This window comes from Callorhinchus milii, unplaced genomic scaffold (assembly GCF_018977255.1).
Source record: "Callorhinchus milii isolate IMCB2004 unplaced genomic scaffold, IMCB_Cmil_1.0 Scaffold13, whole genome shotgun sequence".
In the NCBI taxonomy this organism is placed as follows: domain Eukaryota; kingdom Metazoa; phylum Chordata; class Chondrichthyes; order Chimaeriformes; family Callorhinchidae; genus Callorhinchus; species Callorhinchus milii.
Genome location: NW_024704754.1, coordinates 3,737,247 through 3,760,740, shown reverse-complemented (window position 1 = coordinate 3,760,740; position 23,494 = coordinate 3,737,247). Strand labels below are relative to the sequence as shown.

At 41.8% G+C, this 23,494-nt stretch overlaps 1 protein-coding gene across 2 annotated transcripts; it reads right to left on the bottom strand.

Annotated features, from left to right (window-relative positions):
- Positions 1-7,008: 7,008 nt before the first annotated feature.
- On the bottom strand, positions 7,009-19,941 carry LOC103183671 (interferon regulatory factor 1). Of its 2 annotated transcripts, none has more exons than XM_042340039.1 (10): positions 19,835-19,941; positions 17,235-17,326; positions 16,288-16,387; positions 14,620-14,796; positions 13,273-13,322; positions 12,115-12,238; positions 11,271-11,405; positions 9,708-9,751; positions 8,640-8,829; positions 7,009-8,117 (listed from the first exon to the last, which is right to left on the bottom strand). In XM_042340039.1, exons 2-10 carry the CDS (start codon positions 17,319-17,321, stop codon positions 8,014-8,016), a joined length of 1,011 nt encoding a protein of 336 aa, XP_042195973.1. In that variant the 5' UTR covers positions 17,322-17,326; positions 19,835-19,941; the 3' UTR covers positions 7,009-8,013. The 2 variants fall into 2 exon arrangements, with proteins under 2 accessions (XP_042195973.1, XP_042195974.1); XM_042340040.1 differs by having other exon boundaries at positions 8,640-8,808.
- Positions 19,942-23,494: the final 3,553 nt, after the last annotated feature.

The window sequence follows — 23,494 nt, the reverse complement described above, 5'->3', positions numbered from 1 at the left end:
GAAGGAGGCCATTTGGCCCATCATGTCTATGCCGGCTCTTTTAAAAGAACTATCCAAATCAATCCCATTCCCCTTCTCTCTCCCCATAGACCTGCAAACTTGTCCTCCCCAAATAATTATCTACTTCTCTCTTACAATTTGTTATCGAATCGGCTTCCACCACCCTTTCAGGCAATGCATTCCAGATGCTGTGTGAAAATATTTCTCCTCTCCTCCCCTCTGTTTCTTTTAACAACTATTTTAAATCAGTGTCCTCGGGTTACCGACCCACCTGCCAGTGAAAATAGTTTTTCCTTGTTCACCCTATCGAATCCCCTCATAATTTTGAAAACCTCTATTAAGTCTCCTCTTAACCTTCTCTGCTCCAAGGAGAATAACCCTAGCTTCTCTCGCCTCTCCTCATAACTGAAGTCCCTCATTCCTGGTACGATCCTGGCAAATCTCCTTTGCACCCTCTCCAATGCCTTGACAACCTTTCTAAAGTGTGGCGCCCAGACCTGAACACAATATTCTAGTTGATGCCTAACCAGTATATTATAAAGTTTTGTCATACCTTCCTGACTTATTATAAAGTTTTATCATAACTTCCTGACGATGTCCCTATTTATAAAGCCTGGTATCCCAAATGCGTTTTCAACAGCTTTATTTACCTGTCCTGCAACCTTCAAATATTTACTTATATGAACCCCCGGGCCTGTCTGCTCCTTCACCCCCTTTAAGATTATACCGTCAGCTTATATTGCCACTCCTCGTTCTTCCTCCCAAAATTCATCACTTCACATTTTTACACATTAAACTTCATCTGTCACGTGTCTGCCCATTTTACCAGTCTGTCTTTGTCCATTTGCAGTCTGCTACTATCCGCCTCACTGTTCACTACTTTTACAGGGCGAAACGTTGGGCAAGTTTCCTTATTCCACATGCCTCTGTTTACCAGTAGTAAGAAGGAACCCGGTTGTTAGTAAATTGGTAGATCACTTTTCTGGAGGTAATAATTCGTTCAAACATAATAATAAATTGGTCACTCAATCCAAGATTGTTTGCGGGACACTGCTGTGCTCAATTGGCTGCTGCATTTTGACCACAAAATATACAGTCAATTCACTTCACAGTATATTCAGTATGAATCGCTATGAGACATTTCGAAGATGTAATAAGCAGCTATATAAAATGCAGGGATTATTATTATTATTACGTGCTTCATGAACTGGAGTCAGAGCATTTATCTGAAAATAGCTTCTGGTCAGATTTTGACCCTGCCAAAGTTTAACACTAAAAAAGGGCAATTTTCATCTCTAATCTTTTTGACGCAAAACAAGTATGATCGTCGCTCCCGATACACAAAGACCACGTGACTAATGGAATTTCAACCCAAGAGTGACCTCTGGGGTGATACTTGATGTTAAAGAGGGAAGTATTATGATAGTAAAAAGGAAGTGCCACATTACAGGGATCACAACAGTTAAGCAACATATATTGTCACTTTGCAGTTTATTTGCAGAGCAGTATAACGATAACTCAAGGATCCAAAGTTTACAAGAGAAAAAAATCTTAATTGCTTTTACAGTAAGAAAAGCAATTAAAATGGCAATCATCCAGACATTGTTGGTATAGAAGTGCATATCTTAATTCATGCATAATAAATATTATTTAGAGTATTAAGAGAAGGGTCCATGCCAAAAATTCATCACACTGCCCAATCTCTCCCACGGCATCAAGAAAAGCACTCACCGGAGGTCAATTTGGTACTCAGATTATATGATAATAATAATCCTTGCATTTGATACAGCACCTTATCACGTCTTCGAGACGTTTCAAGGCGCTCCACAGAATATATTGTATAAAGTGAATTGACTGTATATTTTGTGGGCAAAACAGGGCAGCCAATCGCTTACAGCAGTGTCCCACAAACAGTCGTGGATTGAAAATGACCAATTTATTATTGTTTTGTTTTTTTTGGAGGGATTATTATTTTGAATCCTGGTGGAATTAGACATTTCGCCCACAAAATCAATCCACTTTACAGTATATTTTGTGAAGCGCTTTGAGACGTCTCGAAGACGTGATAAGGCGCTATATTGAGTGCAAGGATTATTATTATGGGGATAAATTCCATAAATTACACTTGAAAAACTTCTAATATGTTTTACTACAGAGCAGATTATGCAGGTTGGAGACCATAAATCTTAATGTAGCACATGTATAATGTTGTCTGCAACATGAGGCAATGTTAGAGGAGGTGAGGTGATTCCCCACAGGGAACAGATGCTTTCACATTTCCCCAGCACCTAGAAAAAACGTACTGTAGGCAAAGGGTCAAAATAGGCCTAAGATGCTCAGATAATAGTTGAAAATAAAAAATGTGTGACTTTCACTTGAATGTAGATAAATAATTGTTGCACGTACAGATCAGAAATTAACATGGAAGATATTGCTTTTAGGATTGTATACATTAGATCAATATATGATTAAGTAAAATTAACCTTATTAGAAATGTAGGTATACGATTTTATGCTTGACCAGTTTTGGGACTTATTTTAAGTACATATGATTGCTAAAATGCTAATTATGCATCACTGCAGAATATCGGATGGATTCTACTGTGGATTTAATATATATAATTTATGAATATAACAATAGTAATAATTATCTTTGCATTGGCTATAGCACCTTAACACACCTTCGAGGCGGCTCAAAGAGCTTCACGGAGTACACCATAAAGTGTTGTTACTGTATATTTTGTGGGCGAAACATGGCAGCCAATTTCGCACAGGACACATATATAAATAACATTTGGACAACAGCCATTTGATTGCTTCATTTTCCCGAAAAAGCAATTAAACTTTTTTTTCACCTGTAACCTTTGGATCCTTGAGTCACTATTATCGTGTCATACAAACAAAGTTATACTATATCTGTTGTGAGATTTACACTCTGGTTTAATCATTTTATTAGGTTGTACATGGTACTGACAACCAAAAATGGTACCAATAAGTGCCCATTCGTGAGTGAATGAGTGTAAAGCAAGGCATTCCAAATGCACTTTGCAATAATATTCTAGGGGTTTACTACTGTGCTTTTCATAAAAAGATGTATTTGGTGCATAGGTACTCAAAATATTCTTCTTGTAAACACTACATAATGCACAGGATGGAACATGTAACTTAGGGTTTGACACACATTCTCCAACGTCTAAGCTTACTATGTATATTGGGTATGGCCTAACATCTCCATGTATGCATCCAATAATAATAATCCTTGCATTTGATATAGTGCCTTATCACGTCTTCAAGACGTCTCAAAGCGCTTCCCAAGATATACTGTAAAGTGAATCGACTTGCGGGCGAAATATGATTGAGTTGCTCATGGGTTACTTTGGCGGCACTGACGAGATCAGCAGCTACCAGCGTACAGCCACATTCTGAATCCACCAACCCTGAACCGTTCTTCGTTTAATATCTACCATCATCTGGAATTTCTCTAATCCTTGCTGTGCAGTAGCCGGGAGACACAACCAGACATATGAGCAACCCATAAAATTACAATCTCTGATGTCTCTGTTGACCACAAGTCCAACATTCAGGATTATCTTTCTCGGATTCCGTGGCTCATGATGGGGTGGTTGGTTGCCGAGATATAACTATCTGTACCCCTGTTCTCCCTAACGCCCTGTAAAGACCTCATCAGTTGCTCGTTGGATACATACAGCAAAATGGGAGACGTGTTTGCCGACCTCTGCGTCTATTTCTTCACCTTTATTTTCTGTCCTGAAATTTTTGTCGTTTTTGCTATTGATTTGCCCTGACGTCGTTAAGGGGTCAGCAGGGGGAACAAGGAAAGGCTTTGTTTCAATTCCATTTGCAGCTGCCACCAACGTCTACCGTTGTAAGCCGTCACTGTGCTTTCAAGCAGACACTGGATCTATCTGTCTGGGTCAGGCTACTAATCCTCATTCTGAATCCCATTCACACTATCCAGAGAGAGAGCCATTTAAAATAAGAAACTAATATTAATATTAAAAAGCGTCATGTTATAAGCTTAGACACTAATTATTTGGGCAGTGCAAACAGAATTAGATTCCGGACTTCTGTTTCTTACTTACTGAGGGATAATTATTTCCAAACGAGTATTTTTAAATTCAAACAGTGGTGTTTGTCAAGGAACAGATTAAAAGCTATACTCCACGCCCTTGGAGAACTGTATGTTCTAACAAAAAAAATTGGTCACCTCAATCCACGACTCTGTTTGTGGGACGCTGCTGTGCGCAATTGGCTGCCGCGTTTCGCCCATAAATATAGTCAATTCACTTTACAGTATATTCTGTGAAGCGCTTTGAGACTCCAGAAGACGTGAAAAGTGCTATATCAAATGCAAGGATTATAATTTTATTTTATTTGATTGCTCTTCAGTCTGGATCGACATCCTGGCTTATCACTAGAACTCCAATCATGCAGCCCTTGTTTGCTCCCTTTGAAAGTAGATTGAGCACCAACAACCATAAAAGGCAGTGACAGTGTTTCCCCACCCCCCCACCTCTCACACAAGGATACAGATGATTCAAAAACAAAATAGGAGGGTTAGGAAAGGTTTCCATGTATATAAGGGATGCATGTCAGGTTAAGGTTGTTGAGCCTACATCATAGGATCAATCATGGTATGAAATCCTCTGGTTAGGTGAGTTCTATAAGAAAAAGGGCATACTAACATTTCTAGTTTCAAAGGCCAAGGGAGCAGGTAGTGGAATTTATGCTAGAGATAAGGGAGAAGAGGTGTGAAGGAGGTACAGGGTCAAATGTGTGGAGTGAAGAGTGGCTGGCGGAAGAGGAGAGGGTAGGGGAAAGGGGGTGGCAGAGACAGCAACAACAACAAAATTGCAGATCCTTGCAAATTTGGACCCAAGGAAGTCCATTAACTATTCACATTTGGAATTGGAGGAGAGGATGAGGAGGCTCGGAAAAGTGGCCTAACAAGGTGGTTTGTGGTGGAGATTAGGAGTCTGCAGCACAAGTTATCCTTGGGCTCCAGAAAGATTCTGAAGTAGGAGGTGAGGGTGGAGCGATAGTTTTTTGTTTGGTCCAGCCAGATCTGGATTTAAGTCTTGTGTTTCAAGCACGTACCTGTGATTTGAGGGAGTGGAGATGATTGCTGTACCAGAGGGACTTGCGGAGATTGAAGGCAGTGCGAGATATGATGGGGGCAAGGGTGTTGAGAATGGTGGTGTAGCAGTTGTGCTGGAGGGTGGCGGAAGAGGTAAGGTCAAGGCAGGGAGAGGGCTAGGAGGCAGAAGTTCAGGAATTCTGGTTTCACCTTGAAGAGGGAGTGGGGGATTATTTTGTTCCAGGAGCGTTAAGAGATGGTGGTGTGTTTGGTGGCAGGGAGGGGGAACGAAGGAGTTTAGGGAGATGAGGAAGTGATCAGTGATGACATTGAGAGTGAAGGTGATATCGGAGACGGAGAGACTACGGGAGACCTATCTCTGATCAATAGTCATTGAGGACCCTAATACCCACATACCAAGATGCTCAGCAAAACACCCAATGACCCCTGAGGGATACCACTATTTACACATCTTTGTAAATAACACCCTCTGTTTCCAATCCTTTAACAATTTCTCAAATCACTAACTTTCCATTAATACCGTGCTCCCCAATTTTTTTTAAACAAGCCTCTTATGTAGCACCTTATCAAACGTCTTCTGACAATTCATATGTACATCGACAGAATTACTTTTATCTATTTTCTTAGTTATTTCACCAAAAAAACTTTACATTTCTCAGGCAAGACTTGCCTTTAACAAATCCATGCCTTTAATCAACCAACCTGTGCCTTTCCAAGTGGTTATTAATATTATCTCTTTTTTATAGCCTCTAAAAGTTTGCCCACTATGGACATTAGACTTACAGGTCTATAATTATTAGGGCTGGTCCAAACCTCACTTTTTAAGCATATGCATTCCATTAGCTATCCCCAGTCTCGTGGCACAACTTACGTATCCAAGGATGTTTGAAAAATTGTAGTCAGATCATCTATCTATCTCCTCAATGTCACTCAATGCCTGACTAGCACTCTCTTCTATAAATAAAAGGCAAAGTATTCATTAAGTATCTCTGCCATCTATTTGCTTCTATATTTTCTATTTGCTGTCTGGTTTTCTTTTGTATTATTATTTTTACATTTATTTTAGGTCTCCCTTGCCTACTCATACAAAGAACTCCAGTTTCAGCAGCTCCCCTTCATTAATTATAGGTATCTGCCCTGCTTACCTTGGCTTTGAAAGTTTACCACTTTCGCAGTGTTAGTTGTCAGTCTTTCTACTCAATATTTTTATCTCTCTGTAATACCTTTCAATTTTCATCTCCTTCATAAGAGGAAGAGACTTGGATACATACCTTAAACGATATTTATGCTTGCAAGTTCTATCACTCTAATGTTCTTCCTTCCTGTTATTTTCAGTATTGGTGTTAAAAGTTCATGCACTCTGACCTGACTAAAGCTTCATTGATAATAATAATCCTTGCATTTGATATAATGCCTTATCACGTCAAGGCATCTCACAGCTCTTTACAGGATTGACTATTTTGTGGATGAAACGCAGAAGCCAATTGCACTCAGCGGTATCCTACAAACAGTCGTGGATTGAGTGACCAAATTATTATTATTTTATTTTTTTGAAGGGATTACCCCCGGAAAAGTGATCCACCAATTGACTAACAACCAGGTTCCTACTTACTGTTGAGTGAACAGAGACGTGTCGAGTAAGTAAACTTGCCCAAACTTTTCCCCCTGCCTGGGAATCGAACCCAGGTCCTCTCGCTTAGGAGGAGAGTGCTCTAACCACTAAGCTACGTGCCTCCACTAGTCTCCTGAAAGTGTGCATGTTTTTGGAGTTTAACCTTCTATTTGAAGCTACCTTGAGGAAGAAGCCCAAGCGTAAGAACCTGTATCGAAACAATGAAAGCAACATCCAATTTACCCGACAATACAAAAATTTGATTCATAATCACTGAATTGGACAATAGTTTGTACAATTTTTATTATGTATCAAATGAGCATTAAAACAAAGAAGGAAATTATTTAGTAGTGTACAAAATATAAAATATATTCACAACCAAAAAGTTTTATAAAAGAATATCTTGGTGCACGTGGACATTTTTGTTATTCACGCAGAGATGGTGAAAGCATAGAATGCACCTGAGGTACCACTATCTAAACCAAGATATAATCATTATATGTGATAGTCACCTCTACAACATATCATACAAATTTTTAAAGGGACTCATTAGCTAAAGCATTTACTTGAAGGCAAATTTGTGTTACGTTGGAAACAGTGTGACATAAAGTAACCTAAGTTCTGTGTTAGATGTAATGCATGATTATAAAAATAACTAATAATCTGATAATTATCATAATAATGTTGCTATTTTTGAGTGGATTTGTTCCTCATAGAAAAGTTAACTCTGACGTTAAAGAGTAACATATCTATGAACAAAATCTAGTTTTGCATCTTTATTTATTGTGACTGCAGATGAGCTTAATGTCAAAATAACATAAAGCATGATTCAGTCTTTGTTGCTGGTAACATCCACGCATTGACAACTAACTTTGCGTTACAATGAGTTCTCAAAGAAAGAATTGGAAAACTTTCAAACTGAAGCAACTTTAAAACAAATAGGCTATTGCTGTCCTTGTTAAGATTTCTACAAATGATCTAACCACATAAATAATTGACAGGACTTCAATTCAAATAGCAGCAAAATATCTTGTTCAACAAACAACAGAATTCCTGGCCTTACTAAACTTGGTTTCCCTGTGCCGTGCATGTTCTCGCTCTGTTCAGGAGGTCAATTGTGCTAATAAGTACCGCTATAAAAATATATTCTTTCTGATTTTTATAACAGCGGGCAGAAACTTGCAAATCAAGCCGACAGGATAAGAGTGAAGTCCTCATGCCAATGAAACGTGGGGAAAAAAATGTACATCGTGCTTCCTGCTCCGTTGGACGACAGTCTTTAATTAAGTGCAACTGATGAGTGATCCAGCCCATGTACCGGAATCAAGCCAGGTTACGAGGTCTGTTGCTGGTTTCACATCTGTATGAAGTCTGAGCTCAAATTCACCTGTAACAAATGTTTTTAAAAAAATTGTTAATTTTTCATGATATTTAAGGTCACCTCATTTCCCACTGTAAGATTTTGCTTTTAAAAAAAAACAAAGTCTATTAAAAGCATGCAAGGCAGTTACACTAGATTGAAGAATCAATCTGATTTTTTAAAAATACCAAAATATATCTGTTGATCAACGAGATTGTACATCTAAGACTTTTTCTTAAAATTGATCAAATCGCAGGTTTTATTGTGAATGGGAGTGTCTGTGGGTGAATAGACTAGAAACACAACATAGATTACAACAGGTTTATTCAAGCCCAAGCTATTATACAATGAGACAAAAAATATACTTAAATGTATAGAAGGCTGGTTTGTGTCATGAGAATGAATGAAGGCAGTCGGAATTTTATCAGTCAATTTGTTGGAGCAGAGTGGTTCTTAGTTAAACATTTTGCACCAGATGAAGCTGAGGGGTCCCTCCTCACCAAGAGAATGACAATTATTAGACGTCCAAAAATGTGAGGGGATTGGTACCTGTCGAGTCTGTCCAATTGCCATCTTGAAGTGCCAGATGTGAGTTGGTTGCCTGCTCGCTGGATTTGAGGTCACATTCGCTGGTAGTTTGTGACATTGTGCCCACTATGTTGCTGAAGTAGCCTTTCCCTTCAATGTTACTGTGCTCCCATTGACTATGTTCCTGTCCCTGTAATAGTTCATTTGCCATCTAAAAATAATCGCAAAATTTGAAGTATAACACTCTGCATCTTGAGAATGGGTTCTTAGTTTCATCTCAACTGCCAGCATTTCTAACTGATTGAAATTCATTAGTATGGGGAGCATGCGGAGTTTTGTTTTAAAACTACCGTGATCTCACGACAACCATAACAACAAATTACATTTATATAACACCTTTCACTTGGGGAAGACGGCCCAAGGTGCTGAACAGACAACATGTTGCCTGAAAATGGTTTGCTTTCAGATAATCCATGTTAGTATTAATCCATGTTCAGTTAATCCATGTTAGTGTACACATCCTATTTAAACTGCCTTCTTTCTTAAGAAATCATTTGACCTGATTTTCATCTCTACGTTTTGGGCCATTTAATGCATATTGGGAGAATGCAAGCACTGCACACTCGAGATCAGAGTTCCTACCACAAGAATGATGGGATTCAGACTTTGTTGTTCAGTTTCTCTGGATCCCAGTCATTCTGCTTTGAAGAGGCTTGGAAGTGATTCTGGCGTTTTCATTCGGAAAAGGAGGGAAAAGCAGAGGAACCACTGCCTTTCGCCCAATCCCGTGTTAGCACCAATGATGTGATAAGGCACTTTATCAAATGCAAGCATTATTATTATTATTATTATTGCTAGGAGTCTGGAAGCAGATGCATATGCACCCTTTAGGCCTGGAGACCAGTAGTTTGAAGGATTGAATCCTTAAAAAAGGCCCATTATCGTAACAGTAACTAACTGTGCTCAGGAAGAATATCTTATTGATCAACCAAAACTTGAAAGCCATATAAATGAGCCCAAATCATATTGAACTCAAACATATTATGCATAATCCAATTTTATCTAGTATATTTAGTACCATCTACTCACCTCAACCATATCGTCAGGCAAGAAGTTCTCTACTGCACTGGCAGCTGTAAAGAAAAAAAGCAAAGAACATTTAGCATAAACACATCTTCCCTCAATTCCCAAAAGAAGCTACTAGAACCACTCTTAATGTTTCAAGAGAAAGCTTCATGAAAGAGACAGAGGAAACAGGAAACTTAGTGACCTTTTGATGTTTAGTAAAATGAGGTTGTTAGTGGGTGAGGATGTGAACACTACCATCGGTGTGAAGGGTGAGAAGTTTCACTGATGAGATTTCAGCTTTGGTTTGCAGACATTGCTAACAAAATGTGGTTTTAATGTAAAGCTTAATCTGATACTGGTATTTTATTTATTTTTCATTAATATATTTGTAACAAATATTTACTGCATTTATTTATCAAGTTATATAAGTTGACACTGATCTTGCTGAGATAAGAATGCTGAGATCCACAGATATTTGCAACATGATTCTAGGACTTTGCATTGTTTTTCTATATATAGACAGTGTACTCAAGCAAATATTAACCACAGAGTTATGAGACAATGGCTTTCTGTTTTGTGTGTCCTCTCCTCCATGCCCACTAGTAAAGCGCTTCACAGCATATACTGCAAAGTGGATTGACTGTGTATTTTGTGGGCAAAATGTGGCAGCCAGTTTGTATATCCCACAAAAAGTCATGGAGCGAGTGACCAATTTTATTTGGGACCAAGAGTTTGAATAAATTGGCTGAAAGCTTGTCCTTTGATGTTGGGGCAGAGGATATGAAACAGGCTTCAATTGGCAGAGCAGAAGTATGGCGGCCATAAGAGATCATAGGGTTAGTGTGGGGTAATGCTGTGGAGGATATTAATACATCAATCTGTTGGGGAATAAGGAGCCAGCAGAGCTTGGTGATGATGGGGGTGATGGGTTTGTATAGCCTAGTGTGGGAGAGAATGCAAACTTCTAAACCATCTCGAGTGTGTGGAGGGCAGAGATGCAAAGGCAAACACGGCATTGGACAAGTCAAGTTTGGAGGTGACAAAGATCATGAGGGATATACATGAAGGCTTAAAAGAAAATGAGGGTCAAGCAAAACACTGAGATTTCATATTAGATATGAAAGCTGGTGTGAGCAGAAGTTGAGTATTAATGCTAAATGCATTGGCAACTCAGCCATATTAATGCCATCCTTCAGATGAGACACTAAACCAAGGTCCTGTCTGCCTTTAAGGTGGACTTTAAAGATCCCGGTGTCCTGGTCAACAAATCCTGCAAGTAAAATTGGTCACTCATTTCATGGCTGTTTGTGGAACATTGCTGTGCCAATTCACTTTACAGTATTGTCTGTGAAGTGCTTGAGATGTCTCAATGAAGTGATAAGGCGATATATCAAATGCAAGGATTATTATTATACAGGTTTTCATGACTGAGATTTCATGGTAACTTTCTTGAAGCATTTGAAAATTCAAACCTGCGGCAATTAATTCTCAAGTTTTTAACGCTAATATCTAATCAGATATAACAATAGGCAGCATTTATTCACCATCATAGCAGGTCATTATAACAGAGCTTCTTGCACTAACCTGCGGGAGAAGGCAATGGAGAAATCTGGAATGGATACACATCGCTTGTGCTGGCAACTTGAGCTTCATCCGTTGCTATAATTTCACTTGGAAAAAACCACCCAGACAGGTCATCATCCACTGTTGTGCTGGATTCTGATGGATTGAAGGCAAGAGGACACATGTTTAATGCTCGGCAGGGCTTGAGTTGTTTAGTCTTTATCCACTGAGGGAGAAGAGTAACTACCAATTTCCGACATGCACAAGTACAGCTTACTGATGTACTATCATTTCAACACAGCATAACTTGCTCAATAATGGCATTATCAACTGGCCGCAAGAGTGAAAATCCCTTTGACTCTGACGTAATGGTTAAGATGAAGTCAATTCAAAGATTTCAGCAGCCACCATGATTAATAAAGCTGCTAATGACTTGAATGTCAAAATACATACATTGTTGGTATGTTAGGGCTGGTGTTTACAATTAATAATAGGAATGATTTCTCACCCTTCCATGTCTCTAGATGGCACTGAATTGAGATGCAGGACAACATACTTCCCCACTTCTAAGAGCACTGGGTCTTGAATCAACATCCCGCTATCCTTGCACCCCTCTTGAAAAACTAGCAAAGGGCTCTCCCTCCCTATCAGCGGGGAACTTTGTGTGACATTAGTGAAGAAACAAGTTAAACAAACAACTTAAGGAGGTAGGTGGGAGTTTTGAAAAAGAAACAGGGGAATGAAATAGAATCTCTCACATCTACATTTGCTTATTTCTATTAAAATAATACTCCTTTGTTGCATTAGTTTTGCAACCGTGTCTAGAAAAAAAAACAAAGTCAATTGCAGCCTTCGGCTTTCTCACCGTCCATATTTGTGCTATCAATCACCATTTCCTGTTGAGCACAATCATTCGGTGAAATGAATGAGCTGCGATCTGCTGGTTTTGTCGGCTCTATCGCTTCTACTTTGAGCTTTGACTTTGTTTCCTGCAAGAGATAAAAATAAATTGATATTTTTTTTTAAAAAAGGTGTTTAAAAATCTTTAAGATTTGGGTCCTAGAGTGATTGGTTTTATACTCTATAACCCCTATTAATAAAGCCTGGACAGCTTTACCCACCTGCCTTCTCACCTTTACAGATTTATGTACATAATTCCTTAGGCTCCCTGCTCATTTTACCACCTAACCTATACACATGTTTCTCCTTATGTATAACCTCATGTTATCTGCATTAAATTTCATTTACCATTTCTCTGCCCAATCAACTAAGCTGCCTATGCCACCAGAAGTGGCTTACATTATTATTATTATTCTTTGTTTATTACACTCCCTAATTAAAATTGTGCCCTTTATCCAGTTATTTATATCAATGGAGAAAAGTGGTCCGCACACAGACCCCTGGAACAATACCCTTTACATCTCTGCATTGTGAATAACAACTCTGTACTCCCATCCTCTGTTTACCATCCTTTAACCAATCCATGTTACTACCTTTCCATTAAATTTCATGAGCCTTTTTTTTAATATAACACCAACAACTTCCATTCATATAACACCCTTCACACAGGGTAGTACCCCTGGAGCATTTAACAGTGGAGGAGCCTAGCACAGAGTCAGGGGGAGGTGAGTGTAGGTGTAGTCGAAGAGGAAGGTCTGGGCAAGGCATAGACATTAGAGAGTGCAAGGCGTAGTGGTTGAAAGCACAGCCACCCATCAATTTACAGTAGACGTCTCGAAGATGCCTTAAAGGGTTGTAACTAGGCTGCTCTTCAAGCCTCTTCCAGCTTAGCATCATAGAATTGTACAGCACAGAAGGAGGCCATTCGGCCCATCGTGTCTGTACCGGCTCTTTGAAAAGAGCTATCCAATTCAATCCCACTCCCCCACTCTCTCCCCATAGCCCTGCAAACATGTCCTCCCCAAATAATTATCTAGCTTTCAGACACACAAATAATAATTGATTTAATCAGAAAAAGAAACTGAAATCCAAAAGGTAAAGTTATTCAAAAGGGTATACTTACTTTTTTCCTATTTTTGCTTTTTGAATCTTTGGATGACTTTGAATATTTTTCTGTGGGGAAATAAAACAATGGATCTTTAAACTTCCAAATTTCAGCATTGATTATTAAAACTAGTTAAAAAAACAAGAGATTTCATTTTCAAGTACTGTACTTGCATTGCACCTTTCACAAAGGAAATGGCTTAACGACATGTTAAGGTGCTTATCCTAAATCATTTTTAAAAATTGGTCATTCAATCCACTACTGTTCATGGGACGCTGCTGTGCGCAATTGGCTGCTGCATTTTGCCCACAAAATATACAGTCAATTCACTTTACAGTACATTCTGTGAGGCACTTTAAGACTTCTCGAAGATGTTATAAGGCGCTATATCAAATGCAAGGATTATTATTATACGCAAGGATCATTATTATTATTTTGTTCCAAAACACATTTGGGAGATGACCAAAAGAGCAGTCAAAGAGGTCACTTTTTAAAAAGATTTTTAAAACAGCAACAACTTGCTTTTATATAGCGCCCCTCACACAGGGTAGCGTCACAGAGTGCTTGACAGTGGCGGAGCAGTACACTGAGCAGGGGCGAGAGGGGAGGGGATTGTAAGCAAGGTCAAAGAGGAAGGTCTTCGCGCGCGACATGAAGATGGGGAAGGAGGGGGCAAGGCGGAGATATTGAGGAAGAGTGACGGGGCATAGTGGCTGAATGCCTGGCCCCTGATGGTGGAGCAGAGGCACTAGGGATAAGCAGGAGTTAGGGTTTGAGCTGTGACTTAAAGACAGAAAGAGAGAGGGCGAGAGACCAGGGAGAAACAAGAGGCATTGCCTTTGTCTTATCCATATTGGTCATGTATTGATAAAAAGGGACAGAGGCATTTGAATGAGGATCCTAAATGCAATTCACTGAGAAATATGGAGCCTAGCAAGAATGGGAAAGATGGGCTCCTTCAAAAAGGAGACTTGGTCGTTGCGAAGAAAGGCTAAAACAAGAGTTGGGGATCAATCAAAATGCCAAGATTGGACACTGGTTCCATGAACTGAAAGAAGCAATTAATACTGAAGATGAGAAGCCAAAAGTGAGGTGGCTGAGCAGGTTGTTATCGAAATTAAGGCTCATGGAGGACTTGATGGCCGGTCAGCAGATGTCCTAGAGTCAAAGGTAGAGACAGACAAGTAGAATTTCCTGCATGCGAATCATGTGTCAAGGTGTGTAGATAATGGAAAGGTAAGGACCAAAGATAGAGCCCCGAGCAACACTCCAAGTAACTATGTGGGGGGCAGGAAGAGAAAACATTGGAAGGGACACAGGGAAGACACTGGGATAGGTTTGAGTGGAACAAGGAAATTGCTGTACCTTTTTGTTTTGGTTTGTCAAGGTGACGCAGTATGTTGTAGACTCGAATAGCACCAGAGCCTCTATTGATACTCTTATCCTTCACTTCTTCTATATCAGGCAATGAATTCATTGCACAACGGAAATTAGCTTTCCATGTTTTAGGGTCTGGGGAATCTTTTCCTGGTCTGAATCTGCCTGTAAAACAATAAAATATATATTTTTGAATAATTCATACACGCTGAATAATATTTAGCGGCAATTCAGAAAACTTGTATTTCAGCAGCGGTATTTAGACTGAATTATCAACCCAAAAGCAGTGGTTATTAATGAACGTAAATCCCCAAATTATTTTTCAATCTTTAATGCACTTTCACATTGCTTTTAAGTAACTATATTTGTAAACTAGTTGAGCTGTTGTATTTGTATGATATAGATGTACAATTTGAGCTGTATAACGACAATATAATAAGAATAAAATAATAACAAAAAGAGTTATCCTTGCATTTGGTACAGAACCTTTCACATCACATCATCCCAAAATGCTTCACGGGATATAATAAAAATAATGGAGTGACTGTGTATTTTATGGGGTGTCAAAGTAGCCAATTTGCACACAGTGATGTCTCACAAACAGCCATGGACCAATTTTTTTTTATTTGGGAGATTGTTGGCCAGGATAGACAAACTCCTTTTATAGCATCATTTGGAAAACATGCTATAGTGTACATTGCTTCAAGTTGAATATATATATATATTATATATATATATAAAATATACACACAGTGAAAGCTGGTTAAGCCGGACACATCAGGGGACGGACATTTTGTCCGACTTAAGAGGCGTCTGAGGTAAATTTAAATACCATTCCCGCCCGGCAGAGGAGCTAATACATATATATATATATAATACCGTATAATAATGTGCAATAATGTTGTTTCAACTTGAAGTAATCTAAACAATGTAAAGTTAAAATACTCACAAAATTCAGTAAAAATATATTTACCCGTGTTTGGCTACAGTACTTACCCGCCCAGCATTGCCGTCCCCATTGGACGGGAAGGGGGCCAATTAGCCGCGGGATTAGAGGCGATTGGCAGCCGGTTGTGAATAGAGGGGCATTCCAGCCAATCACAAGTGACTGCAGACTGTCAATCAGTCGCGATTTCCCGCCCTTATTCTGCCCCCTTCCTCCGCCCTCCTTCACTGATTGACAGCCCAACTCCAGCCACTAGTGAATGGCCGGAGTCCGCTGTCAATCGCAATTTGACCCCGCCCATCCACATCCTGGAGCCACCAGTGGCCGAATGGAGCCGCCCGAGACACTGACGGTGGCATTGTATCCGTAATAACCGCACCGTTGTATGAATTAACCAGCGTTTAAAACGGGTAAGAACACAAATGAATTGGGACCCCCCGAGTGTTTCACCCGGTATCCACGGTCAACTGGTGTCCGGTAAAGCAGCTTCCACTGTATACAGGTTCTCTGTCGTAAATATTGTTGTAACATTTAGGAGTGATTGCAACGGATTGTAATTATCCGATTGTAATTATCTTATAATTATTATTATTATCATCTTATATAACATTACTGACACACTTTCCATTTTACGAGTAAAGTTGTACGTATTGATTGTATGGCAAGTGCATCATTTCTTCACTAACAAACATAAAAATCGTGTCCTCTACCTGTATGTTCCGCCCAGTTTCTGAAAAGACTTGCGTCGGTTTCTAAGTTCCATCCGTGACGTGCAGCATGCTTCCATGGAATTTGGAATATTCTCTCCTCCTGGATTTTTAAAGGACCCCATTTAATTATTTTCAGTGCTTATTACATCTAAAATACATGTTACAATTTGACAATTGTAGTCATGCTGGTTCTCAAGTGTGAATAATTTTGACTTTCCGGCCGGGTGGTTCACCCGATGTTGCTCCATTGAGTCAGGTCCCATGATCGGAATACTCATGATGGAAGCGCTCATCTTTGGAGGCCGGTAGCTCAGTGGTTAGAGCAGTCGCCTCGCAAGCGAAAGGACCTGTGTTCGATTCCCGGGCAGGGCGTAACTTTGGGCAAGTTTCCTTACTTCACACTGTTTCCCAGCAGTGAGTAGGAACCCGGTTGTTAAGTCGATTGGCAGATCGCTTTTTCGGGGGTAATAATCCCTTAACAAAATATTAATAACAATTTGGTTGCTCAATCCACGACTGTTTGGGGACAATGCTGTGCGCAATTGGCTGCCATGTTTCGCCCACAAAATATACAGGCAATTCACTTTACACTGGATTCTTTGAAGCACTTTGAGATGACTCAAAGACGTGATAAGGCGCTATATCAAATGCAAGGATTATTATCTCCCCCACCCATATCTTCAAATGCTCCATTTCACACAAATCATGGAACAATCCTGAATCAAAAGTCTCCTGTGCTTTCTCCCAAATTGAAGTACAGTAGAAGCTTTGTGAGCTTTGCTAGAAGGAAAGTTCCTTCCTCCCCATGTCCACTGCAGAAGCAAAAAAACATATCTGGGAAATGATTTTTTTTTTAAAAAAGGTGCGCTAAAGTTATCTTTGATTACTGCATGGTGAAGAATAGAAATTACTGTAGGTTTGGGATGAAATAAACAATAAATATTTACCTTGTTTAGCCAAGCCAAGCCTGGAATTGTGTTTGAATCTATCTGCATTTCCAACCAAGGTCTCATACGCATTCTTGCCACAGGCATGATGTCTGTGAAACAGCAAAAAAAAAGTATTATGTAAACTGTAGTTGAATAACCGTATGCAACTTTCGAACATAATTACAAAGTGTTTGGCTTAATACGTAACGGCAACAACACGGACTGAGCTGTACAAACAATTACAGTACAGTACAGTTGTCTCGCTGAGTTGTCTTATTTCAACTGGAGCAGGCCTACCATCAGCCACATGAGGTGAGGAAAGAAAAATAATCAGGAATCTTACTGGGGATCAGTTACGCCTTTGGTAAGGAAATGCGTGTGTGGACTCAGGCTGAAGATAGGATATCTGCTACAGTTGAATTAACCTGTCAGCACTCTCTGACCAGGCTTACACTTATAGAATTGTCACCTTATTATATTCAGAATAATAATAATAATCCTTGCATTCGATGTAGCAACTTTAGTGTGGTCGAGACATCCTGAAGCGCTTCACAGGATATATTGTAAAGTGGATTAACTGTGTGTGTTATGAGCAAAACATGGCAGCCAGTTGCATACAGCAATATTCCCCCAAACATCTGTGGAGTGAATGAGCTGTATATTTGATTGTAAAACCTGATTTATGGAATAAATCGATCAAGCACTCCTGGTAATTCGAATTCACTGCCGCATATCTTTTTAACCATGGAAATTAAAATGCAATGTTCGAAGGATTAACCTTTGCACCTTCAGGATGCTGTGTTGTTTCACCAAACAATTTGTGAATCGAACCACTAGGTGGACTGATCCAGCCAGAGGTTTCGGAGAAGAGGGAGGAACTTCCTAATGTGTTGTGTCACACAGTGTGTGATAATGAGACATACCTCACTCACTCTTAAGCGGTGGGTAATAATACCCCCCAAAATACTGTACAAAACACCGAAGGTTTAAAGTGAACTCTAATCCAATTTTAGTCTTATTTGTCAAATACATGAAGGAACACCGTTTTTCTTCTCGCTCTCCCTCTCTCTCTCTCAAACGCAGTACGGTCAAAAGGTGGGAAATGCACATTTATATTTAAGATTATTTTTACATCCAATCGCCCAGCTTTGTGAAGTTCGGCGTCTGGTGCAAACTGCAAAACTAATGGAGCAAAGCTAACACCGTGCAACCCATTACACTATCAAGCCTGCAGACGTCTTACGTGTTATAAACCTTTAGATGTACAGTTCCTGTTGCTGTTTGTCTCAAGTAACCACAGCACACAAATGGCTCTAACACGGTGCATAATGTGCGCATATCTTTACGGCTTCCAATCGGAAACCTGTCTTAAATACGATTCGACGGCCAACACGTACAAAACCACTGCTGAAATATATACACATATATATATATATATATAATTTTTTTTGAATTTTTTTTACTGTATTGATTGCAAACTGTTACGTTACAATGACACTGGAGTTGGTCACATTACAACCTCCTAATTTATTTCCACACTACTTCCTGATTGCTATGTTATGTTCTGCCAAACCTTGTGTTATGCAGAGAAAGCGTCGTTCGAATCCTTTTCGACTCTGGAAACCAAACTTAACCAAAGCCACTGATCAATGGGAATAGATCACAACCAATTTAAGACCGAATCTACTGTCAATTTAGACAACTTCAGTTATTGGCATTTTAATGCAATGCTTAAGTGCCAACAATACAAACATTATCAAAGTCTTATTGTTTCTAAAAATGTTTTTAATCATAATCGGTGAACATTATCTTAGCATCTGATTAACAGAGACTATATATGTGTATATTATATATATTTTAAATTAACAATAAACAATGCATTCCGACTACTTTCTGCACCGCTTCACATTCGCACAGACAGCACACGCTTTACACACCGAGAGTGGAAGCGCCAAGAAAGGATCACGACGGATTCATTATTAGTTAGTGATTCTCACGATCGCGACGATTCAATTAATTTGGACAGTTTAACGGGCGAAGTCACGCTGTTTTTCATTTAAAACCGGGAAAAACGACGTCGGCAGCGTTCACACGCACACACATGGGGGGGGGGACAGAGACACACACACACATGGGGGGGGGGACAGAGAGATACACACACATGGGGGGGGGGGGCAGAGAGACACACACACATGGGGGGGGGACAGAGAGACACACACACACCACACACACACACACACACACACAGAGGGGGGGGGGGACAGAGATACATACACACACACCACACACACAGGGGGGGGGGGGGGGGGGGAGAGACAGAGAGAGAGAGAGACACACACACACATGGGTGGGGGGGACAGAGACACACACACGCACACACACAGGGGGGTGACAGAGACACACACACACACACACGGGGGGGGGGGGGGGACAGAGACACACATACACACAGGGGGGAAATGATGGTATTTAGCAAAAAATAAAAATAAGAGAGAGAGACTCAGAGAGAGAGAGACATAGAGAGAGAGACATAGAGAGAGACAGAGACACAGAGAGAGAGAGACGGACACGGACGCCGTTGGAGACAGAAACGGGAGCGAAGTGGAGGGATTGATTACCTGCGTTATATCACAAAAAGTGCACCGACACCTGAAACACCTGAAACACCACCAACGCGCAAAAGGAGAGTCCGAAACCGGAGCGGTGCGGGGAGTGGGGGGAGTGGGGGGCGGTGAGGGGCAGTGCGGGGAGTGGGGGGAGTGGGGGGGGGCAGGTGAGGGGAGTGAGGGGCAGTGCGGGGAGTGAGGGCAGTGAGGGGAGTGAGGGGTAGGTGCGGGGAGTGAGGGGCAGGTGAGGGGAGTGAGGGGCAGGTGAGGGGAGTGAGGGGCAGTGCGGGGAGTGAGGGCAGTGAGGGGAGTGAGGGGCAGTGCGGGGAGTGAGGGGCAGGTGAGGGGAGTGAGGGGCAGTGCGGGGAGTGAGGGGTAGGTGCGGGGAGTGAGGGGCAGTGCGGGGAGTGAGGGGCAGGTGAGGGAGTGAGGGGCAGTGCGGGGAGTGAGGGCAGTGAGGGGAGTGAGGGGCAGTGCGGGGAGTGAGGGGCAGGTGAGGGGAGTGAGGGGCAGTGCGGGGAGTGAGGGGGCAGGTGAGGGGCAGCGCGGGGAGTGAGGGGCAGGGCGGGGAGTGAGGGGCAGTGCGGGGCAGGTGAGGGGCAGCGCGGGGAGTGAGGGGCAGCGCGGGGAGTGAGGGGCAGCGCGGGGAGTGAGGGGCAGCGCGTTGCGGGCGCGTAAAGGTGAGGGGCGGACGGGGGCTGTCGGGGAGGTGACGGGCGGCGAAGTGCGGCTCCGAATGGGGTTTGGATCCGAATGTTAATAAAGAAGCGGCGGAGGAGGAGGAGAGAAAATCAAAACAGGACTCGGGATTCCCCACCGACTCCCATCACAGAGCTCGAGGCCAATCACAGCCCCGACCGCCCGCCCCGACCCCGGGACCGCCCGCCCCGACCCCGGGGCCGCACCGCGGCTCTCATTGGTGCTGCGCCGCATCATCATTTCGGGGAAATCAGACCGTTTATACAGCGCTGCGGCCCCGAGAGGGGGGAGAGGGGGGCGGGGGGGGGGACCCCACTCACTCACTCACTCACACTCACACACACCAGGAGGGGGGGGACCCCACTCACACACTCACTAACACCACTCACACACACCACCACTCACACTCACTCTCACTCACACACACCAACACCACTCACTCTCACACCAACACCACCACTCACACCGGGAGGGGGGGGACCCCCCACTCACACACACTCACTCACACCAGGAGGGGAGGGGACCCCCCACTCACATTCACTCACTCACACTCACTCACACCAGGAGGGGAGGGGACCCCCAACACACTCACACACTCACTCACACTCACACCAGGAGGGGAGGGGACCCCCCACTCACATTCACTCACTCACTCACTCACACTCACTCACACCAGGAGGGGAGGGGACCCCCCAACACACTCACTCACACCAACACCACTCACACTCACTCACACCAGGAGGGGAGGGGACCCCCCACTCCAACACACACACTCACACACCAACACACACTCACACACTCACACACCAAGAGGGGAGGGGACCCCCCAACACCACTCACACTCACACACACACCAACACACACTCACACCAGGAGGGGAGGGGACCCCCCAACACCACTCACACACACCAACACACACTCACACACACCAACACCACTCACACACACACACTCACACACACCAACACACACACCAGGGAAGGGACACCCCAACACCACTCACCAACACACACTCACACACACCAACACCACTCACACACACACACTCACACACAGCCCAACCCCACACACCAACACACTCACACCAGGGAGGGAGGGGGGCACCAACACACACACACACTCACATACACACACACAACCCAACACACCTCACACACACACCCCAACACACACACACTCACACCCACAAACACCCACACACACCAACACACACTCACACCAACACACACCCACACACTCACACCAACACACACTCACCCACACACTCACCAGGAGGGGAGGGGGCAGGGGGGGCACCAACACCAACACACACACCAGGAGGGGAGGGGACAGGGGGGGGCACCAACACACCCCCCCCAACACACACACACCAGGAGGGGGGGGGGCACCAACACACACACACACACACCCCAACACACACACACACACACACCAGGAGGGGGGGGGCACCAACACACACACACACACCCCAACACACACACACACACCAGGAGGGGAGGGGGCACCAACACACACACACACACATCAGGAGGGAGGGGCAGGGGGGGGGGCACCAACACACACACACACACCCCAACACACACACACACACCAGGAGCGGAGGGGGCAGGGGGGGCACCAACACACACACACACACCAATACACACACCAACACACACTCCCCCAACACCAACACACACTCCCCCAACACACACTCCACCAACACACACACACACCAACACACACACACACACCAACACACAGATACACACAGACACACACACACACCCCAACACCAACACACCCCCCAACACCAACACACAGATACACACATACTGATACACACACACAGATACACACATACACACACACACACAGATACACACACTCACACAGATACACACACACACATTCTCACACCGCCGCCGCGAGTTTTATTTATTTATTGTAAAAAATATTTTTATTTATTTATTATTTATAAAAAATATTTGTATTTATTATTTATAATAAAATTAGTTTTATTTATTATTTATAAAAATTATTTTTATTTATTTGTAAAAAATATTTTTATTTATATTCTAAAAATTGTTTTTATTTATTATAAAAAATATTTTTATTTATCATTTATTTGTAAAAAATATTTTTATTTATTATTTATAAAAAATATTTTTATGATTATAAAAATTATGATTATAAAAATTATTTTTATGATTATAAAAATTATAAAAAATATTTTTATGATTATAAAGACGTTATTTGGTGAAGCGCTTTGAGACGTCGAGAAGACATGAAAAGCGCTAATACCAAATGCAACGATTTTTAAAATATATATTAAAAAATCAAAAAATTATTATGATTTTAAACGAAATTGGGGTTAAAAACCTTTTTTTTAAATTTTTTTAATCAAATTTTTTTTTAAAAAATATTTTTTTATATTTTCAAAAAAAAATTTTCTGTTTTTTTTAAAAGAAATGTTTACACAAATTATGTATTAACTTTTTAACTTTTTTAATACAATTTTAACCCTCCCCTCCTCCCCGAGCCGCCGAAAAAATTATCATTTTTTTTAAACTCTTCTAAATGTCACGGCCATCGTTCGAACGCACCCCAGTTTGTGGCCGTCTTGTGGCGTCGCATCTGGACCCGGGTTGGGGGGCAAATTCGAATAGAAATGTTAGAAATGATGCATTAAAAATATAAAATAATAATAATAATAATCCTTGCATTTGACACGGCGCCTTATCACGTCTTCTCAACATCTCGAAGCGCTTCGCAGAATATACTGTAAAGTGAATTGACTGTATATTTGTGGAGGAAACAGCCACAATAATTGTGGGGTTTTTTGGGTGTTCCTCCCTCCCCCCCCTCCCACCCCCAAGGCTGTTTGGCTGCAGTGTTTTTGTTTGTGTTTCTGGGTGGGAGTGGTGGGTTGGTGGGAGAGAAATTTGAATGCATCCTTTCTATATTTCTATTGCATTTCTATTTGAATTTGCC

What these genes read in the sequence shown, in the direction of transcription:
- LOC103183671 (XM_042340039.1), bottom strand. Translation starts at nt 17,321, where the DNA reads ATGCCTGTGGCAAGAATGCGTATGAGACCTTGGTTGGAAATGCAGATA. An exon ending in TGATAGCACAAATATGGACG is followed by an intron (nt 11,406 to 12,114) that starts GTGAGAAAGCCG and finishes TCAATCCATCAG; the next exon opens with AATCCAGCACAACAGTGGAT. An exon ending in TGCCTGACGATATGGTTGAG is followed by an intron (nt 8,830 to 9,707) that starts GTGAGTAGATGG and finishes GATTATTTTTAG; the next exon opens with ATGGCAAATGAACTATTACA.